At 34.1% G+C, this 17,143-nt stretch overlaps 1 protein-coding gene across 1 annotated transcript; it reads right to left on the bottom strand.

Annotated features, from left to right (window-relative positions):
* Nucleotides 1-5,630: 5,630 nt before the first annotated feature.
* Nucleotides 5,631-6,404, bottom strand: LOC133878941 (probable CCR4-associated factor 1 homolog 11). The gene has a single exon (XM_062317504.1). It carries the CDS (start codon nt 6,402-6,404, stop codon nt 5,631-5,633), a length of 774 nt encoding a protein of 257 aa, XP_062173488.1.
* Nucleotides 6,405-17,143: the final 10,739 nt, after the last annotated feature.

Here is a 17,143-nt window from a genome sequence, read left to right as displayed (position 1 = left end):
TTTGGCTCCAAAAACAGTTGAGGCTCTTGTATGTACTCAAAATTGGTTGAGATCTACTCCCATTAGTGCCCATGAGACATACTTGTCTAATGTTGAAGATGAAGAGAGCTACAAGCTTCACTCAGGTAATGATAACAAAATAAATTTCATATTTTGTTTTTTGTTTCGATTATTCATTAATTTTATTAATTCTTTTGAAAATTTTTTGTGGTAGAAATAATATCCAATTCCATCACATATGATGCGGATTAAGGCTTGAAGGATGTGCTTTATCGAATGATCTCTTTTTTTAGGTAATAATTTATTTTTACTTAATATTTCGTTTGTAGTATTTTTTTTTTTTATTAATCACTATGCTTATATTTTGATTTATTTGATCATTGCAAGTATCAAATAAAAGTAATAGAAGGATGTTTAGTTTAATTGGATTATTGAGAAGATCAAATTGAAGGATGCTATTTACTATTTAATTTGTATTAGTTTTCTTCTATAAATTTTAATTTGGTTTGCAAACTGTTAATTTTTTTTTTTTTGTTTATTTGTTTTAGTGAACTATGATATAAGCACTAAAGTATTTTATGATTTGAGAAATATGAATAATAAAGTTAAGTTTAATTGTTATATAGTATCTGTTGTATATTTGTATTATTTAAAAAATAATTTTGATTTTTATTATTTTTTGTTTTTTTTTTATTATTATTATTTTGCACTTTATTTATTAATTTTGTGGTAAAAAAACTCATTTTCCCCCCACCCCCAGGCCCCATCCACCCGATTCTGTGCTTTTGGCATTTGTTTTTAAAATGTGAAGCAACCTTTTCACTGACGCAGCATCTTTTTCCCATTTTACCCCTTTTGGGGAAGATGGAAAAAAAAAAAAAAAACAAAATGGGTAAAATGGGAAAGAAATTTGGGAAAAGCGGGGTAAAATGGGAAAAAAAAAGTCTGCAAAACTATCACCTACTTCAAAAAGCCTGCCTAGTGCGTGGGGGAAAAATTGGGGGTGGGGAAAAGAGGTTTTCAACCAGGACCACAATCTTGCCTTCATTACTTGCATTTACATCGCCCAATGCAAGTAAATCTATGCCATCATTACTTTGTACTTCGTGCAGTGCTATAATTATTTTATTTTAATTTATTTTAATTATTTTGCACTTTTTTTTTACTAAAAAGTCTTGCCTCTTACCGAGTCCCCCATTATCTTCTTCTCTCCCTGTCTAACACTGTCACACCCTCTTCTTTCTTTCCATTACAGCATAAGCAACCTTCCCCTTTTCTTTTTTTTTTGGTCATGTTTACTGGTTACAGTGAAACAGATTCGGTTACTTGAGGCCTGATTTGAAGAGAGCTAAGGTATATTTGCAATTTCGCACAAGAGGAAAAGAACCTTATCTACCACTACCAGCCACCTTCTTCTTCTTCTGCATATCTAATCTCCCTTTAACCGACTTCACCGACCGTTACTGTCTCCAGTTAACCGATGACGATAACGGTCGAAAAATGATATATCGGCACATTGTCGGTGAAATTACCGATTTCACCGACAAAGTCAGGACGGTAGGCGGAAAACCCCCTACCGTCACCGATTCCCCCGATACCAAGGCCTAACTCGCGCCATACAATTTTCACTTTTTGTCTTTCATGACTCTCTCTCTCTCTCTCTCAAAACAACAGAGCTTCTAATTTTTTTTTCTAAAAAAAAAAATAGAGCTTCTTCTCTCTCAGCACTCTATCTCTTCTCACTCGTTGGTCAATAAAATCCCCTCCCCTATTTCCCCTTCTTTCTCCAAACCCATCCCCCTCGTTTGTGATTTTGGGGATTGGTTGGATTGTTGATTGGAGATTTGTATACGTTTGCTTGCTTTGGCCTTGTGAATTTGGGATTAATTTTCTAGAAACGTTGTGGAAATACGTTTGATTTTATTGGGTTTGGTGATCGGTTCTGTGATCAATGGATACTTGGCCGTAAGTTTTCTTTCAGATGCTGGGGTTTGGGAAGGTTTTAGAAGTATGCAAGCAACAAGTATATCAAATGAAAGTACATGTAAAATCTAATAATGATTTTTACTGTCACGACAAGAAGTAAATACTTAAGAGTATGTGTAGTATTTCTTATTTTCAAAACCCTAAATCAAATGACTTTCCTCATTAAAAATTAACAACCCATTTAAACAGTCAGTGCTGTCAAAAAAAAAAAAAAAGACCAATACTTGGTAGTCTACAGAGTTAGCTTCCCTAATTTCACACTGTCAGCTGATAAATGAGTTACAAGTCAGTTTTGATGAGAAACATTTGTCAAGATGGCAATATTCAAGAAATCAAGCATGCAAGGAAATGATAAGAGCACAAGCTGAGAATGTATATCAACAGTATTTATAGGCATGTAGTAAGGAGTAACATAGAGATAACCGCAACAATGGATTTCAATTCTGAACCGCAACCACAAACTCAAAATTTGATGATAATGCTGTCATCAAAATTTCCTTAAATTTCTTTAGTATCTATGGCTAAAAGGACTGACATTGCAAACCCAATTTAGTCTTAAATTCTAAATTTCCAAAAAAATATAAATCTAAATGCACTATGGAAATATGTATGGTACAAGAAGAGCAAATTATCAAGAATCAGATACTGCAACACATTATCCAGTCAGACTGACTAAAAAAAAAAAAGTAAAAAGAACAAATTACCCTCGGTTAAAGATCATTAATTAAGTTCAGTTAATAAAATAAAATGCTCTTTCTAAATCGCTTATAGTGAAACTGCCAATTAACATACTTAACTGATTCACTAAGTAGCAAACTGGAAAAGACAAGAGAGTGAACCAAAATTATACAACCACAACTCAACCATCACATATCCATTCCCAGTTTGGTTCTCAGTGTAACTTCAAATTGCTGGCCATTAGTGATATAACCCTTCAGCTTAGCAAAAAGCTTCACAATAATGCTAACAAAACACATATATTAATGAGGTGTGAATAACCTATTTTTCTAATAATCTATCAACTTTATGACCTCTGAACTTACCCAGGAAAAAAAGGACTGATGATCCATGCATGATGTAGCTATTAGTAGCCTCAATATTTTCTAACACTAGTACAATTTTCCATTCATTCAAGACTCAAGAGAGACAACACAGGCTTGCCGATTCCAACAATGCCGTTTCCTCTAAAACCATGACACACCACCTAAAATTACACATCGATAATACAAAGCTGTCCCATGTCATAGCATCCACCAAACACAGAAGTTTTAATATCCTAAAATGTACATAGATTTCCTCTCACCATAAACACCACATGAGGCACAGTGAAAATGCCTTCCAAACCACACTACTGTCCTTAAACAATACCTTATTCAAACAAGCTACCAATTCTGCCACTTCAAATTTTACACCAAAGCTGCTGACCATATAAAGAGCCACCCTACCATGGGAAAGGAAAGACGAATCCCTACCCTGTCCTGACACTCTAAGGAAAGCCCTAACCTGAAATTACGATTCTAGCCATAACATAATACCATCACCAACCCTGACGAAATGGAAGCATACAACCAATCCAGGGAAAAACAAATTATTAGCTTCAACTCCTAATCTTTGACTGCTCTCACTTCTGAATAACAGCTTGCTGTCGAAACAGATCTTTAAATGCTTTGGACAGTTTTCTAACAGAGGCTAATCTAATAAACTCTATGTACTCTTCTTAATCATGTCAAATTATGTTATTCAAGTTATAACTTGCACCTCATAAGAAAAGAAAGAAAAAGAAACTAAACTGTATTTAATAAAGTATACATCATACATAATAATAATTCACATGCATATCATATAACTTTATTTTTATTATTTCCATTTCGTAATTAATTGGAACACTTGTTCGTTAAAAACCTTCACAGTACTCCGCCGGCCCTAGAGAGAGTTCTTAGAGAGTTTTGTTCCTGGGGGAGGTTTCACGCCTCCCTCCCCCGGTGGTGTTTTTTCTCCTCCCCTTTGCCCTTTTCGGCTGGGGATGGTCTTTTGTTCCTCTTTGGCTAGTGCCAGTGGAGTGCTTGTTTTCCTCCAACCATTAGGTTTTTGGAGTTTTTTGTTCCCCCGGGTTAGATCTGGTAGTGGTTGTTGATCCCCAACAGAAGGCTAAACGGGATTTGGGTTGTGAAGCGACTATCTGGCGTGTTTTTTCGGCGGAGTCTCTGACCTGATTTTCTTTGTTTGGGTTTCATTCTTTGGTGTCAGATATGCTCTCTTCGGTGGCTTCTTCCAAGACACGCGCCTTACCACAGTGGTCGCCGGCTTCTTCCGGTCCAGCAACCTCCAGCCACGACCGTTTCGGTGCTTCACGCTCGGCGCGTGGCCTACACGCGCCAGAGAAGTCTCTCCCTGGACCGGCGCGTGTGGGTCATAGCTTGTCTTCCACAGCGAGGTTGGGGGTTTTATGGTGGATCCGAGGTCTTCTGGCGGATTTCTGCTGTTGAGGAGGTCTCCGGTGGCGACGCATGTGGTACACGCGCCTATGCCGGCGACGGCGCCACCCGACTCCGATCCCGATTTGTGTTTCTGGTTTAGGGTGTTTTTTTTTTTAAGTGTTTGTTTTCGCAGTTTGCCTTTGTAATGCTGAAAAGTTACTGGACTATTTGTTGGCCTAGGTGCTAGATCTGCTCTCTTTTATTTGTGAGTTGTGCTGTAAATGTAAAGAGTGGCTCATTGTTGTCCCTGTAACGATTTTATATTGTTCAGGTTGTTGTATCAAGTCAGATTTATCTGGCTTAGGGTATTAGGGGTCTTGAACCTCTTGTTTTGTCCTTACCCGAGACTTTATTCCGTAATATAAGATGGCATATGAATTGTAAATTCTTTATGAGAGAAGACACCAATCAAATAATTAATAATTGAGCTGACCATGAACATAAAATTAAGATCGATTATTAAACAAGCTATACTCATATATAAACTCGCATAACTTAATTTTTATTATTTTAAATTCGTAATTAAGTCTTGATATGGATATGAGAACTGTTACTTCATCTTTCATCCATCACTTTTTACTTCATCCCTTTCTTTTTGCTTTTTTTCTTCTTTTCTTCATTTTTTTAAATTGGATTTTTAATTGGATTAATTCGCATCCCAACTAACAACGTTTTCTTTCTTTCTTAATCAAAGAGAAATCCAAAAAAAGGTAATAAGTTTGACTTGGGCATAGTTGTTCATGCATTGTTACCATTGAAATACAAATCTCTCTATTGCGGGTGCAAAAAATTGGGAGACTTATAATATGAACTGTAATACTTTGACTATGAGAGAGTACACCATTGCCTAATGTTTCTTGATTGTATTTGTGTTTTACTGTCTTTTTCGATGAGGTTCAGTTGGTTTGTAAATCGACCCATTTTCCTTTTCCCATATTTGAATAGAAAATAGAAAAAAATAAATAAATAAATAGGTGGTGGGTTATGGTTAAAGAGAAAACTGCTGTTTGTAGTTGTTCTTAGTTTTGTAGGTAAGTAGTTTCTTGGGAAAAAAAAAAAATGAACAAAAAAGGAAATAAATCTACAACCAGAAAGCAAGAGTACAACAAACGTATAAAAAATCACAAGAAAATATACTAAATTGTATTTAACAATATAATGCATACATTATACATAGTATCCATAACTCCCTTTAAACAGTCTTGGACCACAGTTTATGGGTTGCAGGGAGTAAGGAATGCTTAGACAACAATTTCCAGGATGCATAACGTAAATAATCTTAGGAAACTTTGGTGCAGTCAAGAGTCTAGTTCTGTCAACTTCCAAGCCGTAAAGAACCAACTGAAACTCAATCAAAAATTTTCCAAAGAAATGTACATTTTTCAGTTTCATTATGGTCTGCAACGTTAACAGACTGTCAGACCCAGCTTGGTGACACGACCCAGCAACCTGATCCACCCCTAAAGCCTTGGCTACCTTCTCCAACCCTCCATACAGTCCATCACACATTCTGATCATATTTTTAATATCAAATACCCTGTACCCAAAAAAATGTACCACCAGACCCATAAACTTCATCAGATCAAACGGCAGTTCTCGCCCGATCAAGATTTTGATCAAGTATCCAAAATCATAAGCTCCGTGGAAAGTTGCCCAAGTGATGGTCGGATTTCTTAAGAGACCAGAATTTATGATTAGCCTCACAAAATCCACAGAATTTATACCCATTTCTCGATTTTTTTGGAAGTCAATTCCCTGCCGCTCCAGTAACGCAATAGAGTCCGGATTGAGAAGATCAGTCTCCTTGTTGAAGTCCCTGAAATTGAACTGCCACACAAGGCAAGAATCCTCGTTTGCATCGCACACAAGGCCTGAAGGATGAAGATGTATTGAGGAGGGACGAGGAAACAAGGAAAGGAATTTGAATAGTTTTTGTCTCATCTACCTGTTTTTGAAAAAAAAAAAAATAAATAAAAAAAACTATGGTCTGATTTGAAATGGCAGATTTTTTGCATTTTCAAATCGTAATTTTTTAAAAACACAATTTCAAGCGATTGATTTTCTGCAATTGGATCTGTATAACTCTTGTACAACTCTAACAATTTTTTTTAAAAAAAAATCAACCATTGAATATGTAGAACCCACATGTAAAAAAACAGATCAAGTTGTTAATTTGAAAAAAAATTGTTAGGATTTGTTCTTAGGAAAACCTTCACTTAACCCCATGAACTTCCATGCTATTTGCAATTACTCTTTAAAAGTTTACAATTTGGGGTAATTACCTTTTTCCCCCATGAACTACCAAAAAATGTGCAATGCCCCCATGAACTACCAACTTGACCAAAATAGAGCATTCAACTACCAAAGACAATCATTTTTCCCCATTCCGTCAGTCAAAGGGGTTAAAACAAACGGTCAACGGGTCATGTGCCGTTTTATATGGGGGCATGTTGGAAGATGATGGTAGTTCATGGGGGGAAAAGAGGAAGATGGTGGTAGTTCATAGGGGGAAAAGAGGAAGAAAATGAGGGTAAAACGGCGTGTGACTGACGGAAGGGGGGAAAATGGTCATCTTTGGTAGTTGAATGCTCTATTTTGGTCGAGTTGGTAGTTCATGGGGGTATCGCGCATTTTTTGGTAGTTCATGGGGGAAAAGGTAATTACCCCTTACAATTTAGTGTATCAAACTTCTAAATTTAGTCAAGCTTTGGATAGTTCTCTCTGATCTCAAAATGCATTTATGTACATAAACAGCAAAAACTAGATTTAGAGTTAGGTTTTTCAATCGCCATGGATTTTCAGAAGAAGCGTCTTCAGCTTCTTCTGATTTTCGTCGCCGGTATCATCGCTCTCAGCTTCTCAGGTACTCAGGCACATATACATTTATGTATGTATGTATGTATGTATGTATGTATGTGTGTATGTGTATTATACTTGATGAATTCTAATTGGGAGTGTGAGATCTTGCTGTTGTGTAATTCGATAGTGGTTGCTTCTTCTTTGTTCTATTGAAGTCTCGAGTTACGCACGGTTTGGTAGCTGAGAAAACGCAAGAAAATGACCGAAAACAACTAAATAACTTTGAATTTTTGAAGAAACTTGGGAATTATCTATTTTTGTTACATGGATACTTTTTAAAAGGCTATGAAATCATAGACTTTGTTAATTTGTAAGTTGTAAGATTCACGATCTTAGGTTGTTTTGGGGTTCAGAATTTTCTTCTAAATCCCCCTTTTTTTTCCACCATAGCTTGAGTTATGAATGCTGTTTGTAGTCTACCTTTGACCATTTCTTGACCACTTGTGGCAACTGGAATGAAATGCTTGAGTATGACATTTCTTGACTACTTGTGGTAATGTTGTTGGTGTTTGTCAGGAAACCCAATATTTCCTAATTATTCCGGGATTTCAATTTTATTAATCTCCTGAATTTATTTCCGTGATACACTAAAAAAGAATCCCCGTTTTTTTTTTCCCCAAATTTAATCAATATGATTCATTTTTTTTTTTTTAAAAAAGAAAAGTAAATTACACTTCGGTCTCATAAACTATCATCCATGTGTTTTTTATTTGTATAAATTATAATCCAATGTAACTTGAATATTATTTTGAAATTTCGGTGTCAATTTGCTTCCTCTATTTAAATTAGTCATTTTGCTGACTAAACTACATCATCTATATCTGTGGATCACGAATCGCCCCAGCTATCCACTCTTAATATATAGTTAATAATATTTTATTTCTTGAATAAGAATCCATATGTTACTCAACAAAAATAAAAATGGAAAGTTATTAAATAAAGTCTACTATTTTTAATTATATAACAGACAACTTAGTGCAACTCCGAAGTTTCAGTGTCAATTCACTTCCTTTGTCGACATCAACTGTTAAATTATATGAAAAAAAAAAAAAAATGTGAAATGACCAAATTGTCATTCACAAACATGTTCATTTTACATTTATTCAGCCATAAAATGTTTAAAACGTTGCCTAGGACTAGGATGAACAAAATCCATATAAAAGGGTATTTTAAAATGAGACTATCTATTTCACATTAAATAAAATGGATAATTTAATCATTCCACTTTTCTTTTTTTTTAGGGAAAAATATATATTAGCCCCCCAAACTACCACCCATTCTCCGGATGGTCCCCTAAACTACCAATGCTTAGATTCTGGCCCCTCAAACTACCACTTTTTGATTTTTTTGGCCCCATCCGTCTATTTATGCCGTTAATTCTAACAGAAATTGGCCAAAAACCCAAAAATACCCCTCCCTTAACCGTGAGAATTTCAAAGTATAGGAGGGGTATTTTCGGAATTCTGTTTAGAATTAACGGCATAAATGGACGGATGGGGCCAAAAAATCAGAAAATGGTAGTTTGGGGGGCCAGAATCTAAGCATTGGTAGTTTGGGGGGCTATCCGGAGAATAGGTGGTAGTTTGGGGGGCTATCCGGAGAATAGGTGGTAGTTTGGGGGGCTAATATATATTTTTCCCTAAAAAAAAAGAAAAGTGGAATGATTAAATTATCCATTTTATTTAATGTGAAATAGATAGTCTCATTTTAAAATACCCTTTTATATGGATTTTGTTCATCCTAGTCCTAGGCAACGTTTTAAACATTTTATGGCTGAATAAATGTAAAATGAACATGTTTGTGAATGACAATTTGGTCATTTCACATTTTTTTTTTTTTTTCATATAATTTAACAGTTGATGTCGACAAAGGAAGTGAATTGACACTGAAACTTCGGAGTTGCACTAAGTTGTCTGTTATATAATTAAAAATAGTAGACTTTATTTAATAACTTTCCATTTTTATTTTTGTTGAGTAACATATGGATTCTTATTCAAGAAATAAAATATTATTAACTATATATTAAGAGTGGATAGCTGGGGCGATTCGTGATCCACAGATATAGATGATGAGATATTAATAAATAATGTTTCAAATTCTTCAAAATTTATAATATATAATAATTCAAACAAAACCAGTGGTATAATTTTGTTTTTTTTTTAATATTATAATCCAAGGTGGGACTTCGGGTTGATTTTTATTTATATATATGTAATATAATTAGATATCCCAAAAAAAAAAAAAAAAAAAAAAAAAAAAAAAAAAAGCTTCAGGCACAGAGAGATAGGTGGTGGCCGTCCGTGGTGGGGGCAGTACTTTGCCCACTTCCATTCTCGGTGGTAAAAAGCTCTCAAATTCGGATTTAATGGGTGCATTTTAAAATAATCACAATTTTAAATGTTGAACCGTTATTTTACTTAGAGGCATAATTACACTTTTAAAATAACATTTTGAAAATGGTAGACTAAACTAAGAGTGGTTTGAATTTAATGTTTAAAAAATGTGATTTTAATATGTTGGGCACTTTTAATTGTGCAAAAATTATTTTCCTTTATTATTGTGCAAAAAAACAATTTCCTTTGCTTTTGTGCTTCCCCGTAAACCTACTACCCCCGCCTTCTGCCGTGTGTAATGACAGCCATCGAAAATCTCTAAATTGCTTGCTTTTTCAATACCTTAATTCATTATCCTTAAACTTGCAAATATACATAATATTTTATTAATGCAAGTCCGAAACCTAACTAAAATTAGTTTTGGATTTTTTTTTTTAAAGAAATATAATAAAAATATATATATTTAGCCCTCTTATATTATATATCACCATACTTTTAAAAAAATAATGCTTGATTCCCAAACTTCTATTAATTACGTTATTTTTAACATCTTATGTTATCGTTATATCAAATTTAACCAAAAAAAAAAAAAAAACCAAAAGGCATCACTATGAACACCCGGACACCAATTACACAAGATGTGCCCTTTTTTTAAGGTTCATTTGTCGAAATTATCCTTAAAAATAATTTTTTATTATATTTTTTTTAAAAAAAAAAAAAAAAAAAAAGCACATAAAATGTGTCCCAAAAAATGGCATTTATTTTAGCTAAATAGTTCCTTGTATCAATCACATTTTCAAATTCAACTAACTTAGTTTGAAATGAAGTATTTTCTGTTTTTTTATAAAAGTGAAAAATAATTCGGTTAATATTTGCTAATATAATGAACTACTTTCCCTTCCACCAAAACAAAAATAAACAAACTTTCTATAAAATAAAATATAGGAAGAAAATACTCTCATGTTATTTATATTTTATCTTGCTACCCACAAATCACCAATGCCAGGAGATTTATCCTAAAAAGGCATTTGTATTGCGTTTTGTAATGTTAAATGATACAACATATATGAAATAGATATTAATTGCATCTTTCTCCTTAATTAATAAATAAACTAACGGACGTCTTCTTAATATATATTCATGATATTCTGCATGCATGAAGTTGCTCCATACATGCATAAAATAAATTTTACTTGCTTTATATATTTAAAAGGTAGAACCAGAATGTTAATTTCTTTCATTTAAGATAGGATTGAATTTTCCACAATGTCCTCAATGAAGGTATTACAAGGGGCCCCATACATCCGCTCTAACCAATCAAGAAGCATCCTGTCACAAATATACAATGAATGCACGCTTAATCATTGAATTGAATAAATAAAGGAAGAGAAATGATCCCTACACTCATTTCTCACAACAGCCCCACAACAAGCTGATGTGGCTGATAATATTTTATTACTTTTGTTGTTTTGTTTTGTTTTCTTTTTGTAAAAAAATAATAAAATACTACCAGCCACGTCAACTTGTTGTGGGGCTGTTGTGAGAAATGAGTGTAGGGATCATTTCTCATAAAGGAAAGACCAATTTTTGTGTAAAGCATTAAGCCCTGCCGAAGAACTTCCCCTTATTTTCTTCAATTTTTTTTTTTGGAGTCCAAACAACACTCATCAGGGAGAAAATAATCAGGAAAGCTTCTCATATTTGTTTATTATTATTATTATTTTAAAGTACTTTTACTAGGAAAATCTATCAAATAAACATGTTCTTACATCTAGCCTTTTGATTTAACTAATCACTTACGAATTTCTATAAATATTAGGATTTTTTTTATTTATAAGTATGAAGTATCCGTCTTCACCTTTTGTGGCTTGGCAGCACTTCAGGCTCATGGAGGCCCAGCCTAGGGTTGGCAATTTTTGACACGACCCGCGAACCCGGCACGAACACGACACGATAATATAGGGTTAGGGTTTTACATAATCGGGTTCGGGTCAACCCGATTATGACCCGATTATAATCGTGTTTGGCGGGTCAACCCGCGGGTTGACCCGCGAACACGATTATGACCCGATTTCTTAAAAAAATAATAATAATAATAATAATAATAATAATAATAATAAAAAAAAAAAAAAAAAAAAAAATTGAAAGTGAACACTGAAGAGAGACCAAACCCGTTTAAACCATGAACACGACTATGACCCGCACGCCTTTTGAGTTTTGCCCTTTTCATCACTTTCAGAGTTTCAATTTGCCCCAAACGTTCAACTGCATCGACGGCCACAATCTTCCATGGAACTGATGGAAGCTTAACTGCTTAAGCACAGAACAACTGAACAAGCACCGAAATCAGGAAGCCATCATCCCCACAGAAATCTGGTGATTTTGTCCTTAATCGTTTGGGCGTATTATAGCAATCATCGATACTCTCCCTTTCTCTATTTTCCTTTGACAAAAAACTCCCCTCTTTGCTCAGTTGCTGTGTTCACTGTTCAATACATCACCGTCGTTCTATTCAAAAAGCTTCCTCTGTTCAAAAATTACCCTACCTTTTTAAAGATTTTAACGCGTTTTGGTTTTGGGGATATACCTAATAATCTAATATCCCCAAAATCAGGAAGCGGATCTATGTTTGCCCGGACCTTCCGTCGAATCCACTGATGATCAGCTCTTGTTTGGTCTCCTTGCCTCTCGGGTCTACTCGGCTCTTCAGGTCATACGGGTTTGGTCTTTCTTCACCGGCGATCTCTGGCTCTGAAGGCGTCGTTCCATCAGAATTCGGGTCCTCAACCACGGCGTCGTTTCTGGCTCCATCGACCAACAACCTAGCCCTCCGATCGGACTCACTCTCTCACACGATCTCAGTGTTTCTCACTTTCTTTCTCTCCTGAATTCTGATCTCCCCCCTTTCTCAGCTACACTCGAAAACAGGAAACTTCTTCAACTCTTTAGAGTTCAAAGAATCAGAGAATCGAAGGAAGGAGACGGGTTACCCGGGTCGTGTTCGTGTTACCCTGTTGGAAATCGGGTCGTGTTCGGGTTTAAGGGTTCAACCCGATTATGTAATCGGGTCAGTCGGGTCGACACGAACCCGACCCGCTGACCCGAATTGCCAACCCTAGCCCAGCCTAGGATTGACTGACTAATCTTCAATCCAATGCCTCACATTACTCAAAACATTGAACAATTGAGTCACAAACTTCGCCTGAATGGTTAGCTCCAAAAGAAAATTTGTACTTAGCGAGTCTCGAACTTGAGACCTATGAGATAATATGCCCTAAGGACCTGAAGCCTCAACCGGTTAATTATTAGGAATTTAGCTATTTATTGGATGAAAATAATTTTTTTTCTTTCTCCAAGATAAAAGGAGATGGGCTGATATCCAAGTAAAAAAAAAAAGCACATAAAATGTGTCCCAAAAAATGGCATTTATTTTAGCTAAATAGTTCCTTGTATCAATCACATTTTCAAATTCAACTAACTTAGTTTGAAATGAAGTATTTTCTGTTTTTTTATAAAAGTGAAAAATAATTCGGTTAATATTTGCTAATATAATGAACTACTTTCCCTTCCACCAAAACAAAAATAAACAAACTTTCTATAAAATAAAATATAGGAAGAAAATACTCTCATGTTATTTATATTTTATCTTGCTACCCACAAATCACCAATGCCAGGAGATTTATCCTAAAAAGGCATTTGTATTGCGTTTTGTAATGTTAAATGATACAACATATATGAAATAGATATTAATTGCATCTTTCTCCTTAATTAATAAATAAACTAACGGACGTCTTCTTAATATATATTCATGATATTCTGCATGCATGAAGTTGCTCCATACATGCATAAAATAAATTTTACTTGCTTTATATATTTAAAAGGTAGAACCAGAATGTTAATTTCTTTCATTTAAGATAGGATTGAATTTTCCACAATGTCCTCAATGAAGGTATTAGAAGGGGCCCCATACATCCGCTCTAACCAATCAAGAAGCATCCTGTCAGAAATATACAATGAATGCACGCTTAATCATTGAATTGAATGAATAAAGGAAAGACCAATTCTTGTGTAAAGCATTAATTAAGCCCTGCCGAAGAACTTCCCCTTATTTTCTTCAATTTTTTTTTGGAGTCCAAACAACACTCATCAGGGAGAAAATAATCAGAAAAGCTTCTCATATTTGTTTATTATTATTATTATTATTTTAAAGTATTTTTACTAGGAAAATCTATCAAATAAACATGTTCTTACATCTAGCTTTTTGATTTAACTAATCACTTACGAATTTCTATAAATATTAGGATTTTTTATTTATTTATTAGTATGAGGTATCCGTCTTCACCTTTTGTGGCTTGGCAGCACTTCATGCTCATGGAGGCCCAGAATTGACTGACTAATCTTCAGTCCAATGCCTCACACTACTCAAAGCATTGAGCAATTGAGTCACAAACTTCGCCTGAATGGTTAGCTCCAAAAGAAAATTTGTACTTAGCAAGTCTCAAACTTGAGACCTATGAGATAATATGCCCTAAGGACCTGAAGCCTCAACCGGTTAATTATTAGGAATTTAGCTATTTATTGGATGAAAATAATTTTTTTTCTTTCTCCAAGATAAAAGGAGATGGGCTGATATCCAAGTATTTAGTGAAAGAAGTGGGAATTGAAAGAAGTTAAAAACTTGAAAAGAAAAAACGATGTTAAAAGACTGGCAAATTATCAAGGACTGAATTGCAATTTCTTATTTCTTTCCTGACCATCCTAATTGGTTTCTATAGTATTGTTTCAATCCTTGCTAGAAATTAGATCTTCGTATAACCAAAATAGGCCAACTCCAATCCTTTTCCTTTTTTCTGTGTATTTCTACACTCTTGTTTTGAAGAAAGTGATATTTAAACAGTATTTAATTAGTCAATTTGCTATAACAAGAGATTTTTGTTTTTTGAGTTTATTGATATTTAATTAATAAATTAATAATTAAAAAGTTGAAAAAATCACATTTCTTTGAAATTGGTGCTTATGGAATAAATTGTTTCACGTGTGATCCAATTGTCCACAATGTTGGACGCTATTTTAACTCTTTCGGTTTCAAGTTTCAACAATAATAAGAAGGTTTTTTTTTTTTTTTTTTTTTTTTTTGAATAATCTTGAAGAAGACTTTGGGGATGATCACTCTCTTGCAAATCATATAGTTATCTATATTCGAAAAGAAATTACAAAAACTTTTAGCCCTTATATTCTCTAAAACATTTTTTTTTTTTTAAATTTGAAGTGAAAAGAGGAAAAGAAAAATTACACGAAAATAAAATACAAATGCGACTATGCCTTCGTAAGAGCAATTAGGAATGAGTCAAATAAATTATCTGGCCCATCAAAGTAACCGATAATGCCGACGAACGCACTTAATATATATGTATATAAATATAAAATATAAATTATAAATTCAATTAAAATTTATTACAAATAGTTGATTTAATATATTTTAATTGACTAAGTATATTTTTTTTCACTTTTGTTTATTTCTAAGGTAATATTAATATATAAAAATCTGGATTGGATGCTATAAAAAACTCAACCGAATCTTAAAAAAAAAATACTCAACTAGATATAAGTATACAACTGGTGGACGAAATGCTGAACGAAAAGGATTATTTTTCATTCAACAAAAGTGATCACAAATAAAACGAGAGAGCAACAAAAAATAACCCTAAATACAAAAACTATATGACATGATTTTTGACTTAGCTATTTTTTATGGGTTGATATCCAAACACATGGGGCTTGTTCGGTAAATACATGTATAGAACAGAGTAGTGGGTTGTTAATTTTGAAATTAGTAAAAAGTAATGATGTAATATAAAATAAAAAGAATTTATATAGAAAGTGAAAAAATTTTATATTGTAGTAAATTTTTTTATTTGAATAATAATAAAAAATTGTTGATGTGTTATAAAAATACTTGCATGTTACCTATATTTTTCTATACATTATAGATTTTTCAATTTTTTATTTTTCTATATAAAACCTTTATTACACGAAAATAAAAAATAAAGGTATAAAGCCTTCATAGAAGTAGTCGAGAATGGGTCAAATAAATGGCCCACCCATCAAAGTAACCGATAATGCTAACAAATGCGCTTAATATATATATAAGAGCCTTCTCTCTCTCTAAGAAAACAGAGCGTCTCTCTCTGTTGTTGGTTTTTCTCGCCGGGGGGAGGCTTCATGCCTTTCTCCCTGCTTCTGTTGTCTTCCTCTTAGCCTTGTTGGGCTAAGGGGTTTTTGTTTCCTCCCTGGCTTTCCAGTGGAGGCTAGAAGTCTCCCAACCATTTAGGGTTGTGTGGTGTTTTTGTCCCCACAGTTTAGATCCGGTGGTGGTTGCGCCCCTTTTGAGGTCCTTTTGGACTTTGAAGGTTTGGCTTTGTTTGTTTTTCGGTGTTGTTGACAGGGAAACGCTTAGGGAGCTGTTGAAGGAGGAGTGGAGCTCTTCTAGTGTCGTTGATGGCAGCGGGGCCGCTCCTCAACGTTTTAAGCATGCCGCGAGGCCAGATCTGTTTATTTTGCTGCCCTCGAATCGGCACGCGCCCCTCATCTTCAGTCGCAGGGGTCTTCTGGTCTTGCTGCTGGTTTTGTCGGCCGGAAAGATGGTTTGTGTTCGGCGCGTAGCTCTCACGTGCCAGGTTTCTTTGGCGTTCTGAGTCGCGCGTGAGAGCTACTCTCCGTTTCCTTTTGCCGTGGCTCAGTGGTTTCCGGTGACTTTTGGTGGTTGATGTTTGGTCGGGTGTTTGGGAGGCGGTCTTCCTCTAGATGCAGCTTCGTTTTGGGCGTTTTCTTCTGTTTGTTTAATCTGAGCTTGGCTCAGTGTTGGATTCACACCTTAATGGTGTTGATGGTGATCTGTAATTGTTGTTGAATGTTTAATGAAATGCTAACTTTCCTTCAAAAAATATATATGTATATAAATATAAAATATAAATTAATTGATTAAATTGAATTTTTTATCAAATTAAACCTTTAATACAAATAGTGATTTAATATATTTTAATTGACAAGTATATTTTTTTCACTCCGGTTTATTTCTAAGGTAATATTAATATATAAAATTCTAGGTTGAAATTTTTATTTAAATGTTTTTATTAGTATTATTTCATTTGTAGAAAAATCTTGACTCCATAGTTGATATTTACACAATAGAAAAAAGAACCATGATTTAAAAAAAAAAAAAAAAAAAAAAAAAAAAAAAAAAAAAAAAAAACCCGAATAACACACTAATTAATTGGTGTGGTGAGAACGCACTAAGTAGGATCTAGTCGGCACTTCCGACAAGCTGTTTGCTATCTTGTAGATCTTGAAGAAGGTGAATCACAAGGCAACACGACACCAAATCAGAAACTGTACCAACAAAATTTTTACTCTATTCACACATTTTTCAATTGTTTATATTGGTGATGTTTTTATATTTTCAATCAATTGATCAAAATAGGAAAAAAT

Source organism: Alnus glutinosa, chromosome 10, assembly GCF_958979055.1.
Source record: "Alnus glutinosa chromosome 10, dhAlnGlut1.1, whole genome shotgun sequence".
Taxonomy (NCBI): domain Eukaryota; kingdom Viridiplantae; phylum Streptophyta; class Magnoliopsida; order Fagales; family Betulaceae; genus Alnus; species Alnus glutinosa.
Note: the sequence above shows the minus strand (reverse complement) of the source record. Positions and strands in the feature narration are given on the sequence as shown.

Bases quoted from the DNA above. Each gene is read 5' to 3' on its own strand.
- LOC133878941 (XM_062317504.1), bottom strand. From the start codon at position 6,404: ATGAGACAAAAACTATTCAAATTCCTTTCCTTGTTTCCTCGTCCCTCC.